At 39.2% G+C, this 13,680-nt stretch overlaps 1 protein-coding gene across 2 annotated transcripts in view; it reads left to right on the top strand.

Annotated features, from left to right (window-relative positions):
- The window catches only part of TENT4B (terminal nucleotidyltransferase 4B), a 42,736-nt gene extending 29,754 nt beyond the window's left edge, over positions 1-12,982 (top strand). For both annotated transcript variants that reach the window (XM_055726702.1, XM_005444604.4), the window contains exons 5-12: positions 290-397; positions 3,613-3,741; positions 4,999-5,212; positions 6,081-6,207; positions 6,307-6,410; positions 7,818-8,005; positions 8,561-8,725; positions 10,049-12,982. In XM_055726702.1, coding sequence (XP_055582677.1) covers positions 290-397; positions 3,613-3,741; positions 4,999-5,212; positions 6,081-6,207; positions 6,307-6,410; positions 7,818-8,005; positions 8,561-8,725; positions 10,049-10,228 — 1,215 coding nt within the window. In that variant the 3' untranslated portion in view covers positions 10,229-12,982. The remainder of the gene's footprint in view (positions 1-289; positions 398-3,612; positions 3,742-4,998; positions 5,213-6,080; positions 6,208-6,306; positions 6,411-7,817; positions 8,006-8,560; positions 8,726-10,048) is intronic.
- The last annotated feature ends 698 nt before the right edge of the window (positions 12,983-13,680 follow it).

Here is a 13,680-nt window from a genome sequence, read left to right as displayed (position 1 = left end):
CCCATTGGAACTATGCTTCTGCACCAGGAACTGACTGAAAACAATTTAAAATGAATCGCTTTGAAGATGAAGTGTTAAGTTCTGTTAAACACATTAGTAAATTGAAAATAGCATTTATGAGTTAGAAAAGCAAAGTTTATGTAAACAGATTGGCAAGGAGAGAGTAAATAGATGGGAGTCCTGTTTTCTCTGGCTACCTTCTTTTACACATTCATAAAACATTTAAGTATCAATGAAACCAAATGTGTCTTGGAAATCTGTATTGACTGAATCTGTCTTTCTTTTGCAGGTACCTATTATCAAACTGACAGATTCCTTCACTGAAGTAAAAGTTGATATAAGCTTTAATGTACAGAATGGGGTTAAAGCAGCCCAGCTCATCAAAGATTTCATCAAGGTTAGGCAACACTATAGTAGAGCTACAGAGCTGAATATTCGATGACTTAATTTGATTTTCTGTTTTACTTTGATTGCATCCTTCCTAGAATAGACTTTCACTCTGTTATTTTTTATTTTCTGGTACTACTGTGTGATGTTCTTGGGTTTTAGGTATATTGCCCTAAAAAGGCATGAAGGCAGTAAAACGTACAAAGAAACTATGGAGGAGTTACAGTGGTACAACGACCAAGTTTCTTGAACTTAAGATTAGTAGTAACCACATGTTCTGAGAAAGTAGGAACTGTCTTTTTCTAGATTAGCATTTGCACGCTGAAACAATATTCAATGAAGTAGAATAAGTTAAATTTAGTAAGTTGCTGTTCAGGGATTCACTAATACCTGTATCATAGATACATCACAGTTATTTTTGTTTAATATGTGAGATCATTTTGTTAGGATTGATTTGCTTTTGTATGTAAAGTTCTGAAGTATTACTACACTATTTTCCCTTCCCTGCCCCTGTTCAGGGCACTGAACACTCGTAGTAAATGTCTCATAAAAGCAGTTAAAAGTTTTTCTTGGAATTTCATGTTCTCTGTAGGGAGACGAAGTGCAGCTCAGTCTTAAGTGCTTAGGTATTACTGTTCTACTACCAAGTGCTTTGTTTTTTTAACCAAACTAATGGACAGCAGGAGAATCAAAGTATTTCACTAGCTAGACAGGTAAAGCTCCTTCAGAAAACTCCATAAATCTGAATAAGGTAAGCGCTTCACTTTCAGTCATTAAGGGTTAGAAATGACGTACATCTGCTTTAATAACGTCATTGAGTTGCAAGAAGTCTTCTAGATTTTGGGGAATTTTCAATTGCTAATGAGTTGAATGTATGGCCTTCAACTTGTTAATCTTCTGTTCCTTTATGTACATTTAGCAGCAAGTATGACAGTAGCTCAGTTTGTTTCTGCAGTCTCTTATTTCTTTAACCTATAGAAGGACACAGGAGAAAAATCTCTGTCCTTAATTTCAGTAGGATAGTCTGAGTTCTTGTCCACCTAGTCTCACCGGTGTGCTTACATAGCCCTCCTGCTTGCACCTTGTGCTGTGAGGCCCCTTGTGCCCGCGTCCGAGGTAAGCGGTGGGGTGGGTGCAGAGACCTCTCCTCTCTCAGCCTCTATCCGACGAGCACAGTCGTTCTTGTTGGCCGGCCGTTTGCCGCTAAATCAAGACCGACAGTTTTGTGCTGTGTAGCTCCTCGTTGGGGAACAAAACCGCCCAGATTCTCTGTTGTAAGATGCCTACCTGGAATTTGGGTGCTAACTGCCGTTTTTACATCCTCTTTTTTCCCCAATTTACAACATTTACATTGTTGTGATGCCTTGTGGTAGACAGGCAGGCTGTGTTTGGTTTTCTGCCGCAACACAGGAGCTGTATTTCTCTTACGCTCTGCGTATACGTTTATTTCTAGGTGGGTCCATAAGGCCCTGCATACTTGCCCAAAATTGCCTGTGTGCTGCTTAATTTTGGGGGGGGGGGGTAGCCTTCCCTTGACGACTGGGAAGCGTTTTCGTGTGCTTACGGAGTGTTGGCGTGTTCCTGCTGCCCGGGTTGTTTGGAGCCCTTTGGAGAAGGAGCTTTGGCCTTGGGTCAGGGCATGGCACGAGTGGGGGCCGCGCGGCAGGCACGGGCAGGGGCGCTGCCTGCGGGGACGCAGCCCCGTGGTGCCCCAGGTTGTGTGATGACAGGCGTGGTGGTGACAGGGCCAGCCTGCTGGCCGGCCGGCGGGCAAGGCCGCAGTGAGGAGGGCCAGGCTGACGCCGCCCAGTCAGCGGTCAGGGTCGGCGTCGGCGCGCAGCAGCCTGGCTCAGGCAGACGGAGGGGAACAGCTGAGGTGAACAGCAGCTCCCGAGTGAAGCGGAGGGGCTCCCGGCGAGGCTTCCCACGCGGCGCTTTCCCACGCAGCTGTGTTGGCAGCAGCCCGAGCCCTGCTGTGCCGCCACACTGCGCCAGAGCCGGCCTGGGGCGCGGGCAGCCGAGCCCGGTGTGGCGGGGAGAGGTGGCACTGGGCCCTGACGCCAGCAGGTCGTGGCTGCGCTGCTGCCGAGGGTCGCTTGTTGGACCTGGAGAAAACTTGATGTGCACTTGCCAAGCTGACTTCATCGGTGTTCTCGAGGACCTCTCTATAAAACACTTGCAGGGAATTCTCTTGGGTCTTATTTTGTCCCACGTAACTTTGAATACCGAGTTGAGGCGTCGTGTTCAGTATTACCCTTGGAAATGCTTGTTCCTCTTAATCTAATTCACGTAGGAAGTCTGAGACAGCTGAATCCTTAATTAAGGGTTTGCTGTTTCCTGACAAAAACCCTGTCTTTGAATTTTGGTATATACTGATACTCCACACTTCAGCTTGTGACTGTAAGTTCTTAGTAGTTCAAAAAAGTGATCATGGGATGTACAGTTCAGTAGGGCTCCCGCTGCTCATCCTTAGACTCGTGCAGAGTTGTTCTTGGAGAAATTCTTTCTTTTCAATCTTTTGCGATCGCAGATGCCATGATCCACATCTCTGACACTAAGGAACGTTTTAGCTCTGTGTTGATAAAAGCAGTGATTTTATTGAGCCTCGCTTGCCCCCTCCCCTGTGAGGGGGTGTACAGAGTGCAGGCGTAGCCCCAGCCTCCACTGCTGTCCACAAGGTCCGTGTCCTCCGCACGTGCAGCGTATGCACGCCTCTAAGGGAACCCATGCGGACAAAGCTATTGCAGGAGCAGTTACCCAAAGGTAAGGATTTAGCTCCTTTGAAAAATGTTACCTGGGTGTAGCGATTTTGGAGGACTGTTTGGAACTCTGGGCATCGGAAGCCCTTGCAGGACAGGAGTCTCAGTCCTCTTTGGGATATCACTGGTTGTAGCAGGAAGGTTTTGTTACAGATGTGGGTATCTCCTTCGCTCTCCTTTTCACTCGTATGAGAAAAGCAAGTGTATTTTCATATTCAAGCGAAATCGTTCTGATTTTATGAGGTAATAACTTTTTTTCTATTGTTAATAGCTGCCAGCAGAGGTGAAGAGGTAAAATAACAGTATTGATTCCAGGCAGAGCCCTTGGCTTCTCCCCTGTTACTAAAAAGAAGTTAGATTTATACTTCGCTTTGAGACTTAATGTAACAGACAGCTTCAATATGCTTTATTAGCATGTTGTGTGTATGCATCGCAGTATCCTGACACCTCTGTTTTTCTCTTTCAGAAATATCCCGTATTACCCTATCTAGTTTTAGTATTGAAACAGTTCCTGTTGCAGAGGGACCTTAATGAAGTATTTACAGGTGGAATCGGTTCTTACAGTCTTTTTTTAATGGCTGTCAGTTTCCTTCAGGTAAGCTTAATGAAATCTATGGATGCCATTGGTGCAAAAGGATGTTACATTAAGAAGGAATTTAACCAATCCTTAAATTTCATCATTTAGGCTATCCTGTTTGTGGTTTTGCACCCTCTTTTCATTTAAAAATCAACACATCCCACCTGTCTTCTGTTCTTTCTCCCATACTGGTTCTTTTGGTATTAAGAGATGTTCGGAATATCCGTTGGTGTATCAATACCAGGCATGTGTGTCGTTCATGGTAAAATCACTTGACTGTTGTGCAAGTTACTTGGAACGAGCTACATAGGTTAGTGTTAGATGCAGCTGTCCTGTATAGCAGTTGTTTTCCCAGTCATACACCCTGTATGCTTTAATGAATGCAATGGAATTTTGCTTGTTTGTCTGGGTTTTTAAGCTGAGATCAAATAAATATGTTTTACAACTTTCTGTTAAATCTAAGAGGAGAAAATGCAGCAGCTAAATCTGCTTTGTTCTGCCTGGGGGAGAAAAATACTGTAGAAATACAAAGGAGCCGAGTTCTGGCTTTATCAACCTAGGGTTTTTTTCTTGTACTAAATGTTACTGTGTAACCGTGTGCGTGTATGTGTATGTCTGTTCCAGACTGTAGTTATTCTTAAACCTGAGCCTTGAACTGGAGCTCCGTGTTTGCTGGCCGCTAATGCAGTTGCCTACTGAACACAAAAAAAGTAAAGGCAACAGGTGTACTTTTTTCTAAAGAAACCAAAATATCTCCCAACCCCAATTTTTTCTTAGATTGACTAATAGCATTTCCATTTGCTCCTGCAAAAACAGAAGTCAGGTTTTGCATCTGTTACAGTTATGAACTGGTTTTGTGCATCCTCTCTCAGGCTGAGTACTTAGCAGTAGAGGCGATCATTTATACGGCTGTGCACATGAGAAGCCTGTATTTTGTATTGCAAACCCAGGTTTGTGAAGTGTAAATATCTTCGCTTTTTTACAAGAACCCTGCCATTAGTGCTGGAAGTTCACTTACTGAACTGAAAGTTCGCGTACAAAAACTGCAGTACTTGACAGCCTTATTTTTAAGAGGTAATTAGCTTATCGAAAGTTTTGATAGCATCTTTCTTTAAAGAAAACTGCTTTTTCAAGGGAAATTACTATATTTAGATATGTTTGCTTCTTATATTATGTTTTATTCATGATTGTGTTCAAACGTGTTTGCTGTGAAAAAGAAAAGGCACTTAGAGGCACTTGAAGTCTGAAGAATTTTTTTTTTTTCTCTCTTAATAGCTGCATCCCAGGGAAGATGCCTGTATGCCAAATGCCAACTATGGTGTTCTTTTAATAGAGTTTTTTGAATTATATGGACGTCACTTCAATTATCTGAAGACCGGAATCCGAATAAAGGATGGTGGCTCTTACGTTGCCAAGGATGAAGTGCAAAAAAGCATGCTGGATGGCTACAGACCATCAATGCTGTATATCGAAGATCCGTTACAGCCAGGTATCCTTATAACCCAAAATATAACATATTGACAGAAAAAAGTTGCGCAAATGCTTAATCTAGGGGAGTTAAATCAAAGCATAGCATAGAATGACCATCAAAACCCCAACGGAAGCACCTCGTTCACGTCTGTGAACACACGATGCATGTGGAACACAATAATTTTCTTTTAAGACGTGCTTCTACCAAAAGTTTCCGTGCCACTCGAGAGCACGCCTGTACTGCAGTCGGGAGGCAGGGTGCGAGAAGGCACGCCAAACAGCTGTCACGTGCACGGTGGTAACAGCGACGGAGCTGCAGCGGCGTGGGCCTGAGTGTGGGCTGGACGCGCTGTATGTACACATGCTTCCTCTCAAGCTTGTGCTTGCCTGTGTCACAGTTGCACTTTATCACGTATGTACACCCCTGCGCGCTGTGTCCTGTTGGGTGCTGTAAAGTCACACAAACACACAGTGATTTCATTGCGTACTGTTTCCTACACATTAAGTTTGTTGAATTGGGTGGCTTCTGAAATGATGGGTCAAGTGCGGTTCGTAGAAAAGAGTTAACGTATTTCTGATCTAGAAGTATGTCATCGGGACAGTATTATTACGTGTAATACATGCGGTACAGGATTATTACTATTTTTGTTTCCTCTTTATTGGACTTTTACCCAGAGAATTGCTATTTTGAATTTCTGTGCATGTAAATATTTATAGGTCTTTTAAGCTCTTTCAAATATTTATGCATCACTAATCCTATTCTACAAGAGGTAACTGCAGCGAGTTGGGACGTAAGAGCAATTTTTAAAAACTACTGTCTCCTGTCTGAATGGAGATACCCACGGTTTCAATCTTACTTATTTATTTAATTATATTCTTATTTTAAGGTAATGATGTTGGGAGGAGTTCCTATGGTGCCATGCAAGTGAAACAGGCTTTTGATTATGCCTATGTTGTTTTGAGCCATGCAGTTTCCCCAATAGCTAAATATTATCCTAACAACGAAACGGAAAGGTAAATGTTATGAGTCTAAATCTCAGACATTAATTGCTGATATTTTGCGTGTCTTGGAGTTAATCATGGTGATGTTTTTGTTTTTTTCCTGCTTTACAGTATATTAGGTAGAATAATTAGAGTAACACAAGAAGTGGCCACGTACAGAGACTGGATATCAAAGCAGTGGGGAATGCAGAGTCGGACAGAGTCTTCGTGTAATGGTAGGTTCTGACTGAGCCTGGCTGATAGCAGGAAAATTCTTGCTAGTTTAAATCTAAATCCTTACCCTCTGTTCTTTTGTTTTTCATTTTGAAGTTTAATGTAGTCTATGTGTGCAGAAGCAATATTTAATCCAGGATTGACCATATAAGTGGAATAAGTCTTTTACACAGAAAAATCCTGAAATGCCAATCATAATTCTTGTTACTAACAAAGGGAAACAAAAAAATCTATCCAGAGAACTTGCTGAAAATGCCCTTTAAAATTGTCTTTATTTTCATTGCCCATCTTCTGACTCCACCAGCCAGTGGCCACCCTCTTTTGATGTAGGTGATCTGCTGTCTGGAAGTTTTCAAATTCAAATTAATTTTAATACTCTTCAGTTTTAGAATGTGGCCAACTAGAGGTCTTCTCTTGTTAGGGATTGATCAGAGAAAGTGACACAGCTACCCAGTCTTCAGGCTATGTTGGGATTTTTGTTTATTTGTTTTTAAAGCTTTTGTTAGTGACTTCCCTCACTGCCCTTGTAAACTCAGTGTGCTTCTGGGCCATTCGTGTTTTGCCAGCCTTGTGGCACTGCTGTACCCCCTGGCGATGGCAGACAACTGCACTGCAGTCCCACAAGCTCCAGAGTAATACTTGGCTACCTGTTGTGATCTCTGTACTAAGCTCTATGTACAAATACAGCTAGTGGCCGACAGATGTATATTATATGTCAGAGGTAACTCCTAGGTGTCTTATGTGAGATAAAACCTTAGTTAAAAAAATAATCCTTTATCAGGAAGATAATGATGACAGTTACAGTAGTCATATTGTAGATTTAGTTTAGATTTAAGTTCCAGTTTGTTTTTTTTTTAAATTAAGGTACAAGTTAGTGAGATACGAGAGTTCCGTATCTTGTATTTTCAGTGTAGCATATCCTACAAAGCAACGAGACTTGCTGGGAGTTCTTATGACCCTGGCAGCTCCAGTAGAAGAAAAATGGGAGTTTCTGAGAATTAGGCATGTAGGAACAGAATTTAAACCTATGTATTTGTGTGCTGTTGAAGTATGTCATGAAATAATTTTATGAAGCAGCACATCTGAACTTCCTGCCTTCTTCCATGTCTGCTTTCTAATTTCCATCTTGAACTGTGGGTAGTGCTTGGTGGTTTTCTTAGTGTGCGTTAATGGATCTTGTTGGGAAACCACCGCGCCCTCGGTGAGGTGTTGGCTTGCTGCATGCCATACGTACACACAAGTGTCTGCATGTATTTAAAAGTATGTAAGTGTGCAAATGTCTGTATGTGTCCTGCTGGATATAATAGATGTGCAATACCTGAGTGGGTATATAAATAAATAAATTAAAAAAAAGCACAACCTATTTTAGTAGTTAATGTGTAGTGATGTTTTTGTTTTGTTTTTAATAGGTAATGGAGTAACCTTGATAGTAGACACTCAGCAGCTAGACAAGTGCAACAATAATCTTGCTGAAGAGAACGAAGCGCTGGGAAAACCTAGAAATAAAACTTCAGAAACACTTAGTAAACATTCTTCAAATTCTTCATCAGGTCCTTTATCGTCATCATCGTCTACGCTGTCCAGCTCTAGTGATGTAGTAAGTAATGGAGTTTTTCTGATTTTATTTTTTTAAAATTTATTTGGGTTTTTTTTTCTGATTTGTATTGCTACAGAACACATTTTGAAAGCTTGGAATCCTAGTTAGTTATTTCATTCAGAATCCTAACTTGCATGAGGTATTGGCTCTTATGCAATTTCTACACGTGTAAGTTCCAGTGTGTTTTTGACACAGCACATATAGAAAGTGAATACAGTAGATAAAAAGTTTCATGGCCCTCTTTTTCTCTGGGAAAACTGTATTTCAGAAAAAGGACTGGTAGTCCTAAGCCATATGCTTTAAAAAAAAAAAAAAAAAGCCTTAAAAAATATCTGTTTGGGAATTCTGTTTAAAAAATAAAAGGCAAATCCCCAAATCAGAATCATGCATCAAGACATTTTTAAATCTGTCCATTTTACTCAGAATTCTGGATTGAAGGAGTTTTAATATCTAATGAAAACAATCACATTTTAAGTGTTTGTCCACTGCTAGCTTTATTTTTAAGGGAACACTCACTTGTAGGAAAACTCACTAATACTTTACATTTTCCTGAAGGATTCTGATGGAACACCTTGCAAAACCTCTAAACAATTGAGTTGTCGTCAATCTACCACAAACAGAGTGGGGTCACAAGAAGTGTCACTGGAATCCTCTCAGTCAAGTGGGAAAACACAAAATAGCCAAACAGCCAATACATCCAGCAACACGAACAAATCTCAGGTTTGTGGAATGTTTGAAAACAACAACGGTAGAGATTATTTGAATATTACATGTCCTCCATGGAAGGGTAGCTTGTTCTGGAAAGGAAATGCTGTTTTTCAGCTCCCCTTTACCCCACTAAAAAGCTTTGCGTACTGATTGTATCTGAAATCACCTGGTTCTCTGTTTAGCTTACACAGATGAGTTTGCAACAGTGGCTTTCCCAGCCTTAAAACAGATGAAACTGGATTGGTTTTGTTTTGGGAAATCTGGATTTGCTGGAAGTACACAGCCGTGTTGCACCCAAAAGCATGTCAGTTCAGTCTTGGCTACAGAATTTGAGAACTAATGAGGCTTGCCTACATTTAGTGAAAAACAATTAGCAGAAGTGTGTGTTTAACACTGTGACTCGCTGCTCAGTTAGCTGTTGATACTTGTTGAACTGTCTTTCATTAAGGGAGATGAAGATTCCTTGCTGATACTTGAAATTCCCACTTGTTTCCACCTAAAGACAAATATCTTTATAATGAGACCTCCCAGAGCTTATGCATTTAGGGGATTTCTCATGTTGAGGAATGCTTCTGTGACAACTCGGTCATCTAGAAATACTGTCTGCCTCTATATACTGTATATTTGGGGTATATACAGTTTTAAATTGTTATGCTTTTTCAGAATTTAGGAGTTCTTTAATAAATGATAAATAGTCTAGCATCTTCTGGAATGTTATTCCTGAAAAGTAATTCTCAAGACTTGCCTCCTGCTTGCTGACGACGTATCTCTAGCTAGTAATGAGACCGTTTACAAACTAGGCCTTTCGATGTACCATGAATGCATGTTTGTCTTATTACGCAGAGGTAATTCTGGTGCTGGAATGTGAATGTGACAATGTGAGATATTCTACATCTGTAAACAAAGATGCGGTATAAAATTAGTCCTGCTCTTAAAAAAACGTTCTCCTAATTTTGCACAGAAGATGAGATTTGAGCAATCTTCACCTGTCATCTCAGATTATGGATTTACATTTCTGTAAAACATTTTTTTGATGGTTGCAAAGTAGGAGCGATAGAACAGTTCTATCCTTTTCAAAATTCAGAGTGCTCTGCTCTTCTCTCTCAACCTGCATGGTTTTGGGTCTAGAGATGGGCATTTCTTTGCAACCACCAAAGTGAAAGGTTTTGTGGTACTGTGCTGCTTTTGGCTTAGCTTCTTTTGCCACATCCATTTTTTTTTTTTTCCAAGTGTAGCACCGTCATGAGGTAACATCCTCATTATCCAGAAGTAGGGTTGTGTAATTGCCACAGCTTTCTTTTTTTAGCACTGATTTGCCATGTTCTTCTTTTACAGCATGGATCTGCACGGTTATTTCGCTCTTCTAACAAAGGCTTCCAAGGTCCAACAAACTCAAGCCACGGTACCTCAGTCACAAACAAACAACACCAAGGCAGCAAATCACACCATCAGTTTTTCCACGGCAAAAAGAGGAAACACAAGAGGGATGCAGCCCTTTCAGACCTTTGTAGATAGTTGCCTATTTTATGACTGTTCTTCTGTGTGCAATGATCTCATGCTACAGGATAGTTTGATAGTGACTCCTTGGATCTCTTCCGGAGCTTCAGACTGTTCAGACATTGATTAGCAACTGCATTTTTTTTTTTCCCAGCTCGCCACGGAACGGATCATGAAGATTGATCACTGCAAAAACAAATAAACCCAAAAAAACAAAACAAACAAACAAAAAAAAAAAACAAAAAAAAAGGAAAAAAAAAAGAAAGAAAAAAATTTAAAAAGAAAAAAATTTAAAAAAAAAGAGGAAAAAGGCTGCTCATTTGATAAGTCATATGCTACAACAGGGTCATTTAGAATATAAAAGCTTGAATGTAAAATAAATGTATTTCCCATCAGCTCATGCTGACCTGTAGAGGTAGTACTCAGTGTGTCTAGGGGGTGGTAACAAACAAATAAAACACAAAAAATAGGAAAAAAAAAGCAAAAAATTGTATTTTGAGGGAAACCCAGCCTTTAAAGGTGAAAGTAATTTGTGCATGATTTTTTTATTATTTTTGCATATACTTACCATTTTATTGTGTATATATAGATGACCATATAGGAAAACTGACATTTGTAATAGTGGATTTGTTAATACTTTTTACATAACATTACTGTTTAAATTGTAAACATAAATTTTTCTCAGGATTAGTTTGGAAAATAATCTGAATTGTCATCTTAACATCCATATAAAGAGACATTACTAGTTATATTGCTCAGAATTTCTTTTCTTGGCATTTAAAGGATTTAATCGAACATTTGATCTGCAAAAGCTGTTCCTCTGAAAGAAAGGTTTATGGTGGCAAATGAAGTTTTTCATTTGTATAAAGTGTACATGTACTTTGTGTAGACACTGAGCTTGTCATCTCGGAGAAGTAACCTTCACCTTGTTTTCTAGAGTGCCATCGTTTCAGGCAATGGGGTTTTATAGTTGCATCGTTCTTCCTCCCCTCAGTGGTCACTCCCAACCCTTTCTTTTAAAGAAATACAAAGCCACTTGGGGTTTTTTTTCCTGTTTGGTTGTTGATGGTGATTGTTTTCTTCTTTTTTTTCCGTTTAAAAATACCACACAAACAAAACTCGGTTTGTTACAGACGTTTTCATTCCTGGGCTGCTTTAATCCCATGCCTCTTTGTTTGTGCCTTCCCTCCTCCTTCCAGGTCTGGGTTTTTTTGTCTTTTATATTTTTGCTAACTCCTGTAGGAGATGATAACTGTTGAAGCTTTAAGTGAATTTTACAATTAAAGTATTTTTTTCTCACTCCCCTCTTAGGCATTTTTATATTTACACTTAATTACTGAAAAAAAATCAACACAGAGCAACAAATAATGAAATATATTTTGTATTGCCTTAAAGACCCAAACCTTTCATATCTCATGTTATTTCTTCATTGATCTAGTTACCATTTAATTTAAACTCCACCTTTGTCTGGTTCAGTTGCATTACAAGTCTAGGTTGCGGTTTGATGCCATGAATGCAAATTAAATGTGTAATTACACTCACAGGCATAGCTTGGAACAGGAGCTGGGACACTTCAACGGTAGAAAGTTAAGTGGCATTTACTTTCACTTATTTCTTTAAAGAGGAAAGTCTGTACTCGGCATATGTGGCTGTATTAAATGCAGCTATTCCGGAGATGATGATTTTATAAAAAGTGCTATTAGCTTTTAGAAATTTTTTTTTATATACATTTACAGAATACTACAGACCAACCTGACTTTTAATGGGCACTAAGGAGTGCAATGATTTTTAAAGTGAAATAATGCTAGAATAAGACCAGAACTGATGTCATCACTTTAATAAACATTTTCAATGTGTTAAAGTGTTTTACTTCAAAAAGGAAAAAAATATATATTCCAAAGATATGAAAAGTCGTAACATTTACTCAAACACTAAGCTTAAGTGATGTTAATTTGACAATGTTTTCTTTAAAAAAAATTAGTTTCATATTTTAATTTGATCAGATAATTTTATCAACAAGATGTTGAGCTTTTGTTCATAGAAACTAGTAAAAGTTGTACCACATTATGCATAATCACAGTATTTATTTTGTTTTAGATTATTGTGAATGTGTAGACTTATGTTCACCGCTTAGGGAACAATTATTTATAAATTATATTAATCCAGTATTGTTAGCTGCTATTAGCAAAACTGTTCCAAAACTTTAAAGCTTACAAAGATCTGTATCGCATTTACCACACTGAAGTGTTTTTAAAAGAATCACCCTCATTGTTGAAAGCAAATGTACTCTTAGGGTGCAGATATTAGTGTTCCAATAAGCATGTGATAATTTTAAGGTGGTGGTAGCGGGAAGATAATCTTGATTCCATTGGGAATCTTAGGTTTGCCTCAATTTATGGTTTTCATAAATTTAATGGAAAATAGCTTTTCCTGGACTGCTCAAGTTTCTTTTTGGTAAACAGTATCTTTCTAAAAGAAAAAAAGAAAAAAAAAAAAAAAAGCATGAAGGAAAAATTGAGGTATTTTACATTGCCTCAAATGACCAGCATTGTATTCATAAAATACTGTATATCTTGCAAATCTTTATTTAAACAGAACAGTTGAACTGTTCGTTTTTCAATCTGAAGTAAAATACTTTCAAGACCTTTTAGTTTGCCTGCTCATTTGTCTTGTACATTTCATCTCTGTATTTGACTCAAGTCTAATTCCTTTTTGAGTTTAAATACTTTTGTGAAGATTTTGTGAATATATGAAAATAAATGTTTAATCTAACTACTGCAGTTTATCACCATTCTTGACGCTTACCCTGTTTTTTCCTTCACAGTCCTGTGGAAAGAGCAGACTGCTCAAGGCGCTTTGTAACGTTTTTGTGTAGTATCTGGGTGCTTCCGCAGCTGAGCGTTGGGCCCCTCTGCCTGGAATTTGGAAGCTTGTTTTGTTCAAGTGGGCCTGGTCTGCCATGTTTCCTCCCAGGAGAGCTGAAGCAGAGTCTGTATGCCTGAGAATAAGTGGAAGAATATACATGTGTAAAGGGTTCTTAATGTATAATTTTTCTCTTAACTTTCCTCTGTGCTGTACATGGGAAACTTGTGCAAGGATGTGTTTTCTTTCCCTTGCGAACTCAGGTTAAGGGCTGTGTTCCAGCTGCAGGACACAGCTGTCCACAGCTGCCACGCTGAGGAGGGCGTTGCAGAAATACGCAAAAGTTAATTTGAGTTACCTTCAGCTAGAAACAGTGTTTAGCATAATTCCTGAAGCACAGTTGATGTTGCCAAAGTATGCTCTTAACTTTGGTTATCTTCCTTGCTTGCATAAATCAGTGCACACACTGGAAAGTTCTTGTCGTTGTGCTGCTGGTAGTCTACAAAGACCATCTGAAATAAATAAGCTGAAATGTTTATATATCTTCTTGTTTGACATTAGATTATTTTGTTAAGGGTTTTTTTTACTTTTTTTTTTTTAAAGAATAG

This window comes from Falco cherrug, chromosome 14, assembly GCF_023634085.1.
Source record: "Falco cherrug isolate bFalChe1 chromosome 14, bFalChe1.pri, whole genome shotgun sequence".
NCBI classification, from domain to species: domain Eukaryota; kingdom Metazoa; phylum Chordata; class Aves; order Falconiformes; family Falconidae; genus Falco; species Falco cherrug.
This window is presented reverse-complemented; position numbering and strand designations above follow the sequence as displayed.